The 17605-nt window shown below is 41.2% G+C and overlaps 1 protein-coding gene across 1 annotated transcript; it reads left to right on the top strand.

Moving 5' to 3' along the window:
- Window positions 1–473: 473 nt before the first annotated feature.
- Window positions 474–1933, top strand: htr1ab (5-hydroxytryptamine (serotonin) receptor 1A b). Its single transcript, XM_034210814.1, has one exon. The coding sequence runs from the start codon at window positions 596–598 to the stop codon at window positions 1847–1849; it is 1254 nt and encodes a 417-aa protein (XP_034066705.1). The 5' UTR covers window positions 474–595; the 3' UTR covers window positions 1850–1933.
- The last annotated feature ends 15672 nt before the right edge of the window (window positions 1934–17605 follow it).

The following is a 17605-nucleotide window of genomic DNA, read 5'->3' as shown; positions in this document are numbered from 1 at the left end:
TTATTATTATCATTACTGTTGATTGTTGCTGTCGTTCTTTTTCTTTTGTATGAGTATTATAACTATAGATAAACGGCGCAAAACAGATCAGTTCACCAACACCATTAAAATGAGACTCAAAGTTACATTTTACATAAAAAGGAAATATTTCAAAGCTTATTTTTTCACCGAAATCGCAAAATCCACAACAAATATACTTTAAAAAAGTTGCAGCATGAATCAGAATACCTATAGTCCCACAGAGGGGACATTTGGAAGAAGAGGAACACACATATGTAGCCTACTATTACATGAAAAATATTGTGGTTCTGTAATGTATTTTTTAATAATTCCCGCATCTCCTCTGCCTCAGCTGCAGACTAAACAGACCCAAACCTCCAAACTGTGCTCCATCCTTACAGAAACATGACGCATTTTCCATCACTGGTATAAATACGCAGCATCATTCTCCGTGAGCAGCCGACACTCACAGTTCAGACTCTCTCTGCTGCGCGAGGCAGTCCCACAGTCCACTATGCGCTCTTCAAGGTGCCACGGTGTGATGCGGACCGGGCTCTCCATCAAGTAACAGCAAGCTCTCCAAACCCAACCAACGATGGAGGGCGCGAACAACACGACCGCCTGGCCTGAGTTTGACAACTCTTCCAGCAACAAAACCCTCACACCTGAAGACGAGGAGGTGAAGCTGAGTTATCAAATAGTCGCATCCCTTGTGCTCGTGGCGCTCATCCTGTGCGCAATATTTGGGAACGCGTGCGTCGTTGCAGCCATCGCCTTGGAGCGGTCTCTCCAGAATGTTGCCAATTACCTGATCGGTTCTCTGGCTGTCACAGACCTGATGGTGTCGGTGCTGGTGCTGCCCATGGCGGCGCTTTACCAGGTGCTAAACAGGTGGACACTCGGGCAGATCCCGTGCGACATCTTCATCTCTCTGGATGTTTTGTGCTGCACCTCGTCCATCCTCCACCTGTGCGCCATCGCCTTGGACAGATACTGGGCGATAACGGAGCCCATAGAGTACATGAAGAAGAGGACACCGAGGAGAGCCGCGGTCCTCATCAGCGTCACCTGGCTAGTGGGATTCTCCATCTCTGTGCCACCGATGTTAATCATGCGCTCCCAGTCCAGCAGCATGGCAGAGGACAGGGCGAACCCAAAGCAGTGTAAGATCAGGCAAGACCCCTGGTACACAATATACTCAACTTTCGGGGCTTTTTACATCCCGCTGATACTCATGTTGGTTCTTTATGGGCGGATTTTCAAAGCAGCCAGGTTTCGCATCAGGAGGACTGTGCGTAAAACGGAGAAAAAGAAAGTTGCCAACTCGTGTTTGGCGCTATCCCCAGCCTTGTTTCACAAAAAGAGTCCAGGGGACGTGCATGGCAAAAGCTGGAAACGGAGCGTGGAGCCCCGGCCACTGCTTAGTGTTAACGGTGCGGTGAAGCACGCGGAGGACGGAGAGTCTCTGGAGATCATCGAAGTTCACAGCAACTCCAAAGGCAACCTGCCGCTGCCCAACACCCCCAGCTCCGTGCCGCTGTTCGAGAACAGGCACGAGAAGGCGACAGAGGCGAAGAGGAAGATCGCGATGGCACGGGAGCGAAAAACGGTGAAGACTCTGGGCATCATCATGGGCACCTTCATCCTCTGCTGGCTGCCCTTCTTCATCGTAGCCCTGGTCATGCCATTTTGCCAGGAGTCGTGCTACATGCCCCGCTGGCTGGAGGATGTCATTAACTGGCTCGGCTACTCCAACTCTTTGCTCAACCCCATAATTTACGCATACTTCAACAAAGACTTCCAGAGCGCTTTCAAGAAAATTATCAAGTGTCATTTTTGCAGACCGTGATGGACATCCAGATGACAGCCCTAAAAAACCAACAGCCTATAAGAAAGTGGGACAAGGAGATTGTGATAATGTGGCTAAAACTAAAACGAGGGCTCATAATAATAATAATGATTATGTCGATCATCTCCATCGTTTTCAGTACGGGAATATTCCCAGAGATGTCTGTAGCCTATGCATAGATAAAGCTGTGATCGTTTAAGCTCCATGTTCCTCATCCTGTTCTGTAATATTCAATAAAGAATTACTTTTTCACATATTTTTTCGGAAGTCGTGATTTTTTAAATGACTTTGTACAAATGTTTTGAAAATTTGAAATCTTTGAAATCTTGCAAATTATATGGTTTCTAAAATAAGTGACACAAAAATGGTTAAAAAGGAAACATTATTCAGCAAAAATATTAACAGATCAAATGTTTGATAGTCGATTCATTATTTAAGTCATTTAGGAATAGACATGTCAACTCTTTGCTGCTTTTCTTGTTTTTTTATAACAGTTCATTTAGGATTTGGCACTGATAGTCAGTCGAGACATCTGTTGACTCACTTTGCCCCCTTGGAAATTGTGAATTTGGTACATTATACAGCCAAATCACAATTTAAATAGTTAAAAACATACTGTGTAAATAATTAAAAACAATTCCACATACTTGATTATGGTCTACGTGTCAATTCCAGTCCTGTAATGCTTCCTGAACTCCTCAACTAAAAGATATTCAAATAAAACACTATTTTGTCGACTAATCGATTACTGTAGATTTAATCAACAGATCCGTAAAAGTGAGTTTCTCTGCAAAGATCTTTAACCAATTAGACAACTAATCGACTACTCCAATAATTAGAATTGAAGGAGCCAAAAAAGCAGCACTTATCAGGTGGACTTACATTCATTCACAGCATTTAGCTAAAGCTTTGACACAATTCCATATATATTCTCATTTAAAGACTGAAATGGTGTTTAACAACAGCACTGAAATGAAACAACACCCACACTGTCGTCTCTGTGTGATTTATTCTTTAGGATTTGTATTCTTTTCGTGCAGATAATCGTCACCTGAATGAAACTCATGGGTGTGCATGAAAATCAGGACATTAAACATAATTGCCTGTACTGCATTTTTCTCAAGCAAGGCACAGAATACGCAATTTTCCAGAGGAAGCTGAAAAGACAGTGTGGGATGTCACTTCCAGATAGGGATTTTTTTTCATCGTCTTTGATGAAAACATTTCTCTCCATGTTAACTTCATAAAGCTTCAAGAAATATCTGGGTAAAACAATAAAAATACAATTTATGTGCGGTAGACAGCAGAACAAATATGGTTTTAATTACCGTGGTTAATATTTGTGAATCTAAATTAATCACAGGGGGACGTACAGTAAGTTCTTGTCTTAAAATCCTGAGAGAATTTGATCTTGCTGTAACAGAACATGTCTCACCCTCCTCAAAGTGTCTTCAAACAGCACCACGAGCCCCCACAACGTCCCCCTCCGAGCCCCACCAGCACTCTGATCCTCTCATGCGGGTGGATCTGCTTTATCTTATGAAACAAAGGCAATCTTTATTACAGTGGAGAAAAAAATAGCATTTCATCATTCCAGGGGGTGACGCCAACAGAGTGTCAGAGTGGCAAAGAGACAGAAAAAAAAACCACATTCATAGAGCGGTGATAGAAAGGTGGCTGATGAAGGGGTCGGGGGGTGCTTGTAGTGCCTTTTTGCTCACAGCTTCATAACATATAAGTCCATCTTAAGGAGGCAGTGAATGGGGCACACAGATGGATGCTGTTGTCATAGCGACATATGGTGGATGCAAACTCTGAAGGGGCCGAAGGGGCAATTACCTGATCAAAGGCCCGAGGAGACAGAGGTGTGTGTGAGGGGCCCGCAGCTGGCCCACAATACGCAGGTGTGGATTTTGTTCTTTACACAGAACAGGATACAGTAAAGTGTGCCCGAGCTCGGCCTCTCTTAATGTACCTTTTTTTTAAGTTGTTCTTTTTTTTTTAATCGAGTAAAATACCCTTTATTAATCCCCAAAGGAAATTAATTATACACATTAGGTCTGAAAACACATTTGTACAAACACATGCGTTTTTTTAATGCACATATTTTATATCATTCTATTTCAATGTAAATACTGCGTTATTTAATTTGTACTATATGTTTTCTTATTTTTAATTTTTTTTTATTATAGTGTTCTTAAAATAGTTCAGTATCTGTGTTTAATTTTTTTTTAACTTTTATGTATGCACCACGACACCAAGTCAAATTCCTCGTGCATGTCAACCTACCTGGTAATAAACCCGTTTCTGATTTTGATTTATTGTAATTGAGGTTTTCGGGCACCAGCAGAGCAGTTTCTTGCTCAAGGACACCCCAGCAGTCAGATGAACTGGTACATCTCTAGCTTTAACACAGTGTATTTCTTTGGTATACGATCTGGACTTGAACCAATGTCCCGTCAGTTGCAATGCCAAATCCATACAGACACGCATATGACACCTTCTGTCCTTAAACCCTGCAGCGTACAGGGGAAAAACTCTCAAAGAAACTCCTCAATACACAGGGAAACCTTGTGGAGTAGCAACAGGTACAGCCAATGTGCTGGTTCTAATAACTTAAATGAGAATTATTTAAAACCCAATACCCTATAGTTAAACTCATATTGGTGGACCTTTATCTACAGTTCTGTCATAAAAAGTATGCAAACATGGAGCTGGTTCCACAGAAGAAACAACCCCAAAAAGGTTATTATAATAACCTCCCATAGTACGATACGATACAATATACTTTATTGTCCCCGTAAGGACATTTGTTCTGGACTCCGTCCTGCAGTTCCGCATACATGTACATATACAAACATAGTGGACATTAAGAGACATACACATATCATCAGTCATACACCGTTTGAACAAAAACAATACACAGATGCACATGCTGACAATGGCGACCTATTGCACTACCCTCATGGCCAACATTTAAAAAGTAAATTTCATTACATTTGACTACATTTCATTTCATGTGAATGTTAAGTAGCTTAATGGACATAGGTAGGAATGAGTGCTTATAGGGTTCAGCCTGCTCTTGGGAACCCTAAATCTTCTACCAGAAGGTAGGAGCTGGAATTCTGGGTGGAGTATGTGGGTGGGATCAGACACAATTTAGTTTGCCTGTCTGATAATGGACTGCTCGTATATGTTTTGGAGAGATGGGTGTTTTTTAACCCCCATAATTTTCATAGCAGTCTGTACCAGGCGAGCGATCTGTGACTTTGACTGCACTGTCAAGTTACCATACCAGGCAGTAATACCATACCTAATGATGTTCTCCAACACTGCATGATAGAACAGTAACATGAACTTCTGGTGGACTCCGAAAGCCCGGAGTCGACGCAGAAAGTACAATCGCTGTTGAAGTCTAGAGCACAGACCTTGAACATGCGCCTTCCAGCTGAGTGTATTATCTAGATGGACACCAAGGTACTTATAGGAGCTGACCTGATTTATGGGTTCATTGTGGATAACCACCGGCCTAAGGTCACCCACTGCCTTTGGGTCCCACACCATCTCCTCAGTCTTCTCTTCATCTCCCACAGTATCATACATTCTGTCTTTGTTCTGGCCCTTCTTTCAAACTATACGATATATTGAGTTAAATATCAACCTCGTAAACTCCCCCAGGACACTTGCGCTCTCGGCGGACATTAGTGTCTTTCAGAGGATATATCAGGCTGAGTTTTAAATCTAGACTTAAAGTAATGTTATCATTCGGAGCTGGACCAGAGGACTTCAAAGACGAGTCTCTTCAGGGGGCAAAAACAGTTTGAGGGTAGGCTCAGTGAATGGAAGCGGGACAATTATAGCATTAGATATCAAAAGTAATACACATTGAATAGACTTCTGTAGTTTGGAGGGATTTTATTGTCGTTCCCACTTTCCCAAGGTCACAAACTTATAAATGCCTTAGGACAATCATTTGTCTTACAGTAGGTGTTTGGAGCAGTCTGAATGTATGGCAAATACATGTTTTACATTATTTTTGTTGACGACTAGTGCAGTGCCTGTACCATGCTGCGGCATTGTGGTGTGTTTGAATATTTTATTATACTAAATAGGATTTTTTTTAAAGGGGATAAAGGACTGCCACCACCACTTGGGACATAGATACAAAAAGACAAGAAGCCAAGAAGAGGATCGTTAACTGAGGGGCAGAGTTTCAAAATAAAGTCATTTTTATTTAAATGCAATCAAAAGATAAAGGAAACCCAGGAAATGTTGCTGCATGATATAAATCGCTGGTTAGAAAAAAGAAAAAAAACTAGTTTAACATTTTTTTTTTTTTAAACCATCTTTACCAGCCTCGCAGATGGGGGTGCTGCCTAAACGCTAAATGTGATAATGTCGAATACATGTATTATTTGATGGTTTAGCCTTTCTCAGGCTACAACATGGTTAAGTTTACGAATATTATTAAGGAATACAAATCCCTCTTTGCAATGTTTACCAGCCTTCTTAGGCTTTTCAATCATTAAACTGGAATAAATACAATATTGTTAACATGAAAATATGATTTGTTCGTTGTTTAGAGTTATTCTAAGGCTTTACTCATTGGGAACTTGGTATGAGATAGAGCAGTGGTTCTCAAATGGTCAGGCCTCGGGACCCACTTTTTCCTTTGTCAATAAATTGCAACCCGAAATTTTGAACCACTCAAATCTATTCAACAAAAAAATGGTGCTGTAATACGCTTTTCAGCATACAATATTGATTAAAGTGAAGTAGCATAGAGTGCATAATATCCCTTCACAGATTTTATGAAATACTAACAAACTACGCATTCTGGTACTCTCTGAGAAGAAAATAAATAAATCTATTACTACCCGACATATTTATAATATGTTATGCCATTGTTTGTTTTCCACTTAGTTCTGACAGCGGAACTTTCTGCTCCTCACAGAGAGAAGAGTAACGGAGAGAGTCTGTGTGAATTACTTTAAATTGTGGGTATGTAGATAGCCCCCATTGTTCTGTGACCTGTCAATCATCAAACCGGGGGTCGTATTTCATTATGTGTTCATTTTTATCTGAAGTTGTACCCATGGATGTATAAAGAGTAGTTCTTCCGCAAAGTTATTCTCCGTCGGGACTTCCGGCAACAATCTTGATTCTGATTGGCCAGAAGACTCGAAAAATATCAGCAAAGATGTTTTATTGAGAAGATGATCACTACGTGACAGACGTTTTCAAAACCATGTATGGTCTCCGGTACTTCCAGTCCAACACCTACTGCATGTACAGCCTTGGGCCTTCAAAAAATAAGTTTGACTGGTCGCGACCCACCAGTTGAGAACCACTGAGGTAGAGCACACTATTAAAGGAATGGTATGCTCATGACACTCATTTAAATTTTTTTATCATCCGATAAAACAGAACAGTCTCTGCCAGTCTCTCTCTTTTTTTTTTTAATCCGATGACATTATCAGTGATTTTAAACTGATTAATTACCGAAATAACATCAACACTGTGGGCGGCGCCATTGTACCGGACGTGACGTAAACCATGCGTTTGGTTTCGAGGACACGTTGATGTTCATGTTATTTACTGTAGTTACTCTCTTCAAATATGCCTCATTGTATCGCGAAACATTGCCACAATTCTGATAGGAACAATCCACGGAATGCTCGGTTCCATCTGTTGCCAAAAGGTAAGCGTAGGAAGTACGTTCGGAGGCAGTGGCTAGCGAAATGTGGCCGGCCCGAACCGAAAGATCCACAGGCGCATGTATGCAGCGAACATTTCAAGTTTCCGGACGACTACTCTGAGAGTATGATAAAACATAACATGGGATTTATTGAACAACCATTACTTAAAGGGATAGTGGAAATCCGCGAATTTTGGGTTTAACTTATGTATTTGTATTAAAAATAAGCATAATAAACAATTTCTTTTAATTTCATGCGCCTAGTTTCATTTTATTTTCAATTTTACTGCGCCCTCTCAATGAAACGAAATACTTCGGGAATCGTCGGGAATCTTCGGATGATGACGAGAGCAGAGGAAGACGGGCACAAACAATGGCGGACATTCAATAGCATTTGCATGTGAATAGCCGACCTTTATTATGGTGAATAGATGTGTTTTGTATGGCTGTAGTGCGACAGCAAATGCAGAGAATGGCGTATCGACGCATGCGTTTCCAAGAAACCCAGCCATTCGTCGTCAGTGGGTGAAATTTGTTCAGAAATGTTCACTATAGGTAATACTATAAGACTGTAAGACGGCAATACTTTATACCGAGTATATTGCCATAAATATGATGATTGATTATCAGTAACAAATTCTCCGTGACACAACGACATTGGATTAACCTTGAGATGCGTTTTTATTCCGTTGAACACAACTTTTGATCACAAATCAAAAAAGGTAAGACGTAATTATTGTAATATTTTTGGAACCGGATGTTGTTTACTTTCTCTTTTCTGGCTGATAGCTCCAGGAATTCGAGGTCTTACAGTGATGACATTACATGTGTGGAATCTGTGGAGTCTCAGCTTTAAATCGTATATCTTGTTTGTGCAGTTAAGATAGTAATAAGGGCATTTCTACCGTGTGTTGTGTGTAAAAAAGCGTTAGCATTAGTTAGCATTGTTTCGCTCAATGCTAATTCAAAGGCTTGGTATTACTCTTGTGTTTTTTCTAGCTAACAATTGTTCTTATTGTCAGTTAGCGGAGTTTCTTACCTTTAAAAGGGTATGAAACATTAATAGTTTCATAAATGTTAAGAAGCCCTGAGACATGTGAGAGAAAAAACTGTGGGAGGGGTCCACTGGGGGGACCTTCGGGCTTAACTGGTTAACAATGATTAATATTTGTAAAGGCTACAGGTGATCTTAAGATGCGTGAGCTATGCTTAGGGACCTACCAGTCAAGATTATTTGTGCGTAGGGGTGCATCATCTGGCGCCTGGTCCTGGTCATCCTCGCCATTGCCCATGCCGTGAACCATCACCTCGGGCTCGGGCTCGAACAAATAAGGACGTAATGGTCCATCGTCTGGCTCAATATTCTCACCATCGTCGCTTACTGAACCGGATTCAGATTCAGTTCCTAAAACGACATTTTCGTAGGAAAGCCGAGAGGATGTTTCTGACTCGCTATCATCACTGGATACCTCGTACAATCCTTCTTCTTTGTCTGGTATATTTGCCCTTCCACGTTCATTCTGCATAGACGCCATAGTTTGTTATCGTATCGTCTTCCTGAGTTTTCGTCACTTCCGGTTTGGCTGAGTCGAACATTTCGTTTCTAAAAAACTTCGGGGAAGCTGCAATAAAGTGCTTCTAACATGCGTAAGGCAATTATTATATTTTTTTAATCAGGTGTGATTGTTTTGGTACGTAATTATGCTTGTATATAAGTTAAAACGAAACTATTTGAGGTTCCATTTCCACTATCCCTTTAATGGAGATGCAGTACCATCGGTCTTTCTGGTGTCATCACCGACCAGGACACCAGTTCGGCCAGTTGAGAAATCGCCCTCTGCAAGTGTGAAGCGACGGAGGACCAGAAGTAGTGCTCGGAGTAAGAATAAGGTATGTTATGGCGCATTTCCATTGCAGCGGGTAGCCCCGTTTAAACGTCCTTTATCGTCCAGGCCAGGCCAGTTTTTGGTGGCCTTTCCATATAGCGTAGTACCGGCTAGTGGGTATTTCCCCCCAGTTTTTCCGGCCCCATAAAATCGTGGTTCTAGGGCCAGGGACAACGAGGCTGAGTATGCTAAACTAGAGAGGGAATCGCTAGCAAGGGTGGTACTACATGCATACATATCTAGTAATCAAAATCATTGTATCTACTAAGTAGTACTAAGTAGGCTCGAACCTGTATGGCTGAATTCCCCCTTCCAATCTCTTCATATTGCTCAAAACTTCGCCATGTTTTCGTGTGTTTACCATAGACTGTATATGGTGTTTACAAAGTGAACGCATGGATGACGTCACGACCATCACGTGACTACTGAAAATGGGCAAAATGGCAGCGGCCTGACGGAAGAATATACAGGTTTTGATAAAAAAGAGCTATAAAATCATTATTTACCGGGGAATATCGCTGATTTCTTCAGGGTATGGTTTAAACATAATGTTTCACTAAATACTGAAGTTTTGATTAATTATCTAATGAGTGGAGCATTCCTTTAAGATGTCAAATCTGCCTGTTTTACACACTTTGACCAACAGGGGGGTTCAGATCAAGCTCATGAGATGAACCCTTTTGCGAACCAATTGGCTGGAAAGCTTCAAAGCTTCATAAGGCTTCATCTCGCCATCACTAGCAGCAAGTAATCATAAACTGCTAGCAGAACTGAGACCAATGTATCCTTAATAATACGTTACGCAGCCTACCTGTAGCAGCAACCATGACAGCAGAGACAAAGGAAGCAACAAATACCTCATTCACACCAACGCAACTCCGGTTCAAGCTCCGTGCTAGAGCTTTTCAGGTTCAGAACCAGTTCTTCGGTTTGGCTCTGGCTCTTTTCACACCGCCCAGAGTCCGACTGGTAATGCGTCGTTGCGTCATCGTTTGCGTCATGACGTAACCGTTTGCGTGCCTGCTTCATAAAGCCAAACCGTGCGGGTGAAATCAGTTGCATTCATTTCTTATGGCTCTATCTGCAGCTTTTCTGGAGTCATTTCTGTGGTTTAGTTATATTCTTATAAAAAAGTGTACTCGTGTCAATAAAGGTTTTTTTTAAAACACAACTGCTTCCGAGGTCGGTCGGTATTTCTTAACCATGAGTGTGGAGTAACGTTGTATCTTTCATTTAAATGAACTGTAACCTTCACCCAGGTATGTAACATCTGTTCTCAAATGAACACGTGAAGTAAAGTTTAATATTTATAGTTTTATAGATTTATAATGAGAGGTGATCAATGTGAATGCTCAGGTTCCACCTTAACACGCAGACACGTTGCTTCACCATGAGCAGAAACCTTTACAGTCTATGGCAGAAACACTGAAACTCTGAAACTGTTGTTAAGTTTCTCCATCGTTGTGTACAAACCATGGTACAAACTGGATAAAACGCGGGCTTTTTGTTGTTCAAGAGTTGATCTGTCTCTGCCCCTGCCCCCGCCTCGACGTAAGCGTGACGTATGTGGTGCTTTTGCTCTGGCCGGACAATTTTTTGGTGCTTGAAACGAACCGGATTCCGGAGCTAAGAGGCTGCTCCGCTGCCGTGTGAAGAGGAAAACCCGGTGCTTTTCAAGCTCCAGCTCCGAACCGACCCTGAAACACCGTTGGTGTGAATGAGGTATTAGGGCCACCAGGTGCTTTACTCTGCTCTAATGAGGGGAGTGTTTGGGGGAGGAGTCAGGCCTTGAGCTGCATTCAGGAGCCATGTTAGCTTTACTATTTCCATTCAAAGTTTACTGTTGGGAAAATACTGAATGTACTCTTCCAATATCAGAGTAGAACATGATAACAAAGGTATCCCAACTGTAGCTGTGTACATGACAGGATGTATGATTATCTAGAAGAGCATCAGGACTGTTTTAGGCATATGATAGCTATGTGTTACGACCATAGACTCTATATATAAAGGTTACGACCCTGGATCGTTATGTCATGTGTGTGCAGTAGGGGTGTAACGGTTCACAAACATTTCGGTTCGGTACGTACCTCGGTTTTTTGGTCACGGTTCGGTTCGGTACGTTTTCGGTACAGCAGAATTTTTTTTCACAAAACAAAACATATATATATATATATTTATTATTATTAAACTGTGAATAATGTATTCACTCAAATAAATACAAAATATAATAAAATAAACATTAAGGTGCAGCATTTCGATGAACTGAAATAATCTGTATTTGAACTTTACTGTACTAGTACTCACAAAACATAAACTATTAGTTTTGGGTTTTTAATTATTATTAAACTGTGAATATTCACTCAAATAAATACAAAATATAATAAAATGAACATTAAGGTGCAGCTTTTCGATGAACTGAAATAATCTGTATTTGAACTGTACTAGCACCTAAGCAGCCAGTTTGACATTAGGACTTGCTTGTCATTGTATTTTCATGTTTTTTTAAAGAAAAATGAACTTGTCCACATTGCTTGCCGAAAGGGCAAATCTGCTGGCACTAACAATATCTCCTGCTGTGGAAAAAACCCTCTCTAGGGACAGAGGTAACAGATACAGCCAGGTAGCGCTTTGCTAACATGGCAACATAAGGATATTTGGCGTTTGTAATAGCTTTGGTTCGGTCTGATCTTTCTGCGAGTGGTGGAGGCTTAAATGCTAGCGGGAGTTGGGTTTGCACTTCAGTCTTTTTTCTTTTGGTACCGGTGATATTCACGTTCGAGTGATGCCTTTTCAAGAGTGTGCAAGTTTGATGTATTGCCAGCTGCGTAACCAATGTTAGTTGAACAATGCCGACAAACAGCTTTGGTTCGGTCCACCTGTCTTTGTCCGTCATCCTTGTACGTAACTGTGAAACCAAACTGTTCCCAAACCGGAGACTTCAATGATGCTGGAGGATTTTCGAGCTCAACTTTATCTGCGTTCGTCATTAATTTTCGATAGTTCCTCAAATTACTGACTACATTTGAACGCATCCCTCTGACCAGCTCTCATAGTATGCCTCTCATCCAATGAAATGACTTGCTCGCTCTATGACGCGTTGAACCCAATGTGAGCAAATTACTCTGAATGCTGCGACGCAGCACCTGAGATTACTTCCAAAAAGTTGTTCACGTTCTCAATTTTTTACGTTTAACGTTATATTCGTTCGGTACACACCTGTACCGAACCGAAGGGCCCGTACCGAATAATTTCGGTACGGGTACGTGTACTGTTACACCCCTAGTGTGCAGATATTTTCCCCTCCTCCTGTGAGAGTCTGTGTGGCTGTGTGTGTGTGTGAGTGAGCAGGTGGTGCCCGTTTAATGATTGGCTGCCTTCGACAGGCTGATTGGTCCACTTGAGGAAACAGGAGCATTTAAACTGCAGCCATGCAGTTCCTCTGCCTCTCTCCCATCGACCTCTCCTACTCCCAACGCTGCGATTGGTGTTGAAAATCTGATCTGTTGTGCTGTGTGTTTAAATCTACCGATTACCGGTCCTTTTGTACATTTTTGTATCTTGGAAAGCTAAACTGCCCCAGGCATTGCTTAAAACAACGCATGAGCAGTACGTTAAAAAAGACAGTTATTACCAGGGCTGCACATAACTGGTGCGCATGCGCACCCCCCGCCAAAAAAGGAGCACCGGATCATTTGAAAAAAGGCGCATTTGCGCACCGAGAGAGAGAGAGAGAGAGAGAAAATAGAGAGAAAAGAGAAAAGAGAGAAGAGAGAAGAGAGAGATATTTGCAAGTTGCATAAGAACTGGTAAGATAGCTGGGTTTCCCACCCATAGTCTTTACTTGGGCGGGCCGCCCAGGTATATTAACGGCCGCCAAAGTATAATTCGCGAGCCGTTTAGGTTTGATTTTTTTAATCCGTCCGCGAGCACGACGGCATCTGCGATCCCTCGCTTTACCCCTCGCTATCGCGTGAAGGGTCTGCTTTGTGCGCTCCGCACAGTAACCCTGCTGCGAGGCACGGGCGAACAGTTCATGAGCGTGCTCACTAGCGCACCTCGCCCCCCGTTCATAAAGTCAAGTATCCCTCAAAAGGTCCGGTTTATTTCATTTTAAGGATGCGCACCAAGCAACATCTCCAAGTGCTCCTTTGAGTACCAGGGCAAAACAGTTATGTGCACCCCTGGTTATTACTATATTTCTTTACTCTTCATTTTGTGGCAAATATTTAAGCGGCTAACTAAATTGGACATGAGCAGGGGTTTGATGTAAAATGCAAAATGTAGTAAATGGGGCTTTAAAATGTATGATATGAGCAATAATAAACAAAATGGTTCAGGACAGAAAAACACAGTTTGCTTTTTAAGTGTTCTTCTGAAAAGCAATGCGCAAAAATATGTAGCTGTGAAATAATCTTACCAACAAAGTGTGATAAAGTATTAAAAATGAGTTTTAAAGACAATTTTTACACTTGCATATAGGATTTATTGTAGATCCAAATAATACTTTTCCTCTGCAGCGTGGCACCATGGTGATGACTGCTGTCACAAAGAGACAGAAGTTACCATTAAACAAAAAAACAATCTGTTTTGATGCATTTCCTCCACAACACAATTGTTATGCTGTAAAGGTGTAGTCCCTCCTAACAACAGGATTTGTCTGTCAGATTTGTCTTTTTGACAAGAGACATTTCAGAGGATAATTCCTCAAAACAAAATATATCCTCTTGAAGACGAACACAAACCATCAAACTTTGCCAATTCCAAAAAGTCACTTGGAAATGTGCAGGGCATAACTAACCCCTCTAAATCACTGTTTGAATGTACGATTGCTGATGCCTGTGAAGTCTCGAGGTTTGTTGTCTACGCTTCCTCAGAGAATTCCTCTGAGTGCACTTGGCGGTAAATAAGCCTGCGTATTGGAGGAGGTGAAGAGTGTGGATTACATTTCAGCCATACGCTCTTGAACTGATCAGTCATGTTTCCCTTGCAGCGAACGCCGGTGGTGTTTTCTGTCAGAGGAATTATGTTACGGGCTCTCACAGCCTCGCAGAGATAAACCCTGCTTGGTTTTCTTTTAGGAACTGTTGTTGTTAACACCCTTAGAGGCAAACAGCGGAGTAGGAAGATTCTCTTTTGGAAGGAAACAACATTACATTTGAGTTGGTCAACATATGATGGATATAAAAGGGGGGAATTCAAAGTGGTGCCTTAGAGTCCCTGCATGTATAATTATTATGTGATTACAGCATATTTCTAATCATTTTGGTAGCATGAGCCAGAATATTTTCATAGACATGACCTCAAATCAAATTGGGTGCAGTCTGTGATGCTTGAGCCCTTTCATTTTTGTGTCTTTGGAACGGAACGATGGAAAATGTAGGCCAGACAGATACTTGATGATTAAAAAAATTATAATATGTATATTTAATTATAAACATTAAAATACAGTATATTTTCAATCAATCCAAAATGTAAGTTACTTGGGAAAAAGCTTCAGAAGAGCTTATATTTATTCATGTACTAACGCATGTGAGATCACCAAACAATTTTGTGCAGACCAAAACATCTCGACAACTGACCAGTCTAACATAAAACTGTTTAATAGCTGCATTGTTCAACAGGGTGGTTTCACAAAATTGACTCCGAAATTGAGATACTTTTTCCCCCAAAATGTTAGGGGCCAACTCCCATGTCTTGTGATCATCAACTTTCCCTGTGTGAAAACAAAAAACATGGCTGACGCGGGTTTGGCCAGAATGTCATGAATCTTTCACATAATAATAATGATAATAATGATAATACTGACTTCTGGATTAAGTCGTGGACTTCGGGTCGTGGCTGAACCTGTCTCTGCGGTCCTGCCTTGGGTCTCGCCATGCTGCTTCCCTGATGGCTCCCACAGGATTGTAGCTGACATCCTCGTGGATTCATCTTCTTATTACAGACACATGCATTTCCTAACATTCGGTCTATATGCTGTCAAATGTATTATCTCTTCGATTTACACACGGCATCTATTGCACGTCTGTCCGTCCTGGGAGAGGGATCCCTCCTCTGTTGCTCTCCCTGAGGTTTCTCCCATGTTCCCCTTAAACTGTGAGTTTTCTCTGGAAGTGTTTCCTTGTACGATGTGAGGGTCTAAGGATAGAGGGTCTAAGGACAGAGGGTCTAAGGATAGAGGGTGTCGTTTTTCTCATACTGATATTCTGAACAATCTGTGCTGTTGTATTTGCTGTAAAGTGTCTCTACTGTAGGCTATTTTTATTATATGTACAGCACTTTGGCTCGACCAAAAATCGCTTATAAATGTGCTATATAAATAAAACTTGATTTGATTTAATAATAATTATAATGATAATAATACATTTAATTTCTAAGCGCTTTTTCAGGTGCTCAAAGAGACTTTACTGTGGTGATAAAAAGGAAATACAATACAAATATTAAAACAGCAACACAACATAATTCCCACATTAGATGACATAGACTTATTGAAAATACTTAATTGTAGCGATTGCATACAGTAGTTCCCTATAACTTCATTTGGTGACAGAATGCGATGCGAACAGCAAAGAATCACCGTGCTTTATCTCGAGTGAGCTTTACAGACGACAGTAAACTATACAGTTGCTCTTCGACTCTCTTCCTCACATTATAAGTAAACTGCATTAAAAGTAAATACATATTTTCAGTAGTCATGGTCTGGCTTTAGTGTTCAAATTGTTGTTCAATGTCTTTGCTCATGCACAAGCTTTGTCCCTTTTCTTTCCATTCCTCTCTTAAGTCTTAGAGCCTGGTCTGATTCTGGCTTCCTGGACCTGACCCGATTGAACCTGTGCCATCATCGCTTTGTGGGACATCAAACAGAGGCTCATTGTTTGTTGTGCTGTTGTATTTGTACCTTCTGCAGGTGTTCCTTCTCTTCTCCAGCTGATTTACGCACAAGAAGAACAACGTCATCATTTGGTCTGCATGTTTCAGATCATTGTATTTACAGAGAGTGTGATGAAAGTTGCAAATAAAAAGGCATAAGAAATACAAATAAACAATGTAAGGTTGACTCTCAAATGTGATTATTTTTTGTTCTGTTAGCAATATAAGGACCTTTTGGTAATACTTTGTTAATGACACCCTTGTCTATAATGCATGATCCCAACTGCACAGGACACACTGCAATTTGTTTTCAAAGGTAATGTGCCTAAATGAAGGCTTCAATGTCCGTAAAGATCATACCCAGGGTCAGAAAGTACTGCCTAGTGTAAGTGAGGCAATCTAACACCCATTATTCTTCACATCTCTTGATATTTTTCAAGGTAAGGGAGTTGTGGCATCACGCAGAGATGACAACACTACGGGCAATTGGACCAACGAGCATTTCCTCTCACTGGCTGCCGAGTGCAGAGAATGAGACGCGGACAGATGCAATTAAGGATCTGCAATTTGAGTCAAGAGCTTCTGGAACAAATTGTCACTTACAGAAAATCCTGGTCGAATGTATGAACCAGAAGTGTCAATTGTCAGTCAACTGTGTTTGCTGAAAAAAAACGTTGACATTTATTTAAATAAAAAGTGATTAATCTGTTGCCTGTTCCTCTTGTACAGCTTTTATTAGAGTTCACCATCTTGCGGGAACATACTTTATGAGGACTCAGCTTCTTCCTAGCACACAAAGCTAGGTTTAACACGGCTTAGCTTGTTGCTATTACATTTATTTGCTAATGTTAGCTACATTAAGCTAATGTTAGCGAGCTTTGTTTTTGCGACCAACGCTTGTCTCTTGATCGGTTTCTTTTTTAAACACATTTTGCAATGGTGGACCGCAAAATATAACAGCTAGTAGTTTGGAAAATATCGATATAAAGACACTCAATGTTGATGAATTTACTGTTTATCAGACAAACAACAATTAGCTAGCTAGTGCTGTACAACAAATTAAGACTACAGGGAGGAGAGCTTGTGTTGGTCACAGAAGACACAAACCTTGAGGTAATGGCCGTAGAAAACCAAATTCAGCTAGCGCAAACACCACCGCCCGGAGTCATGCAAGTCTGTTGGCCAGCTTTGAACCCCGGAGCTATAAAAAACAACCCTCACAGCTAAAAAGTCATGGAGAAAAAACACATATCAGTCTAGGATAAGAGGGCGAATTCAGGATTGGTTCGGATTCCTTTT

This window comes from Gymnodraco acuticeps, unplaced genomic scaffold (assembly GCF_902827175.1).
Source record: "Gymnodraco acuticeps unplaced genomic scaffold, fGymAcu1.1, whole genome shotgun sequence".
NCBI classification, from domain to species: Eukaryota; Metazoa; Chordata; class Actinopteri; order Perciformes; family Bathydraconidae; genus Gymnodraco; species Gymnodraco acuticeps.
The sequence above is the reverse complement of the archived record's forward strand: the minus strand, read 5'-3'. Positions and strand labels throughout refer to the sequence as shown.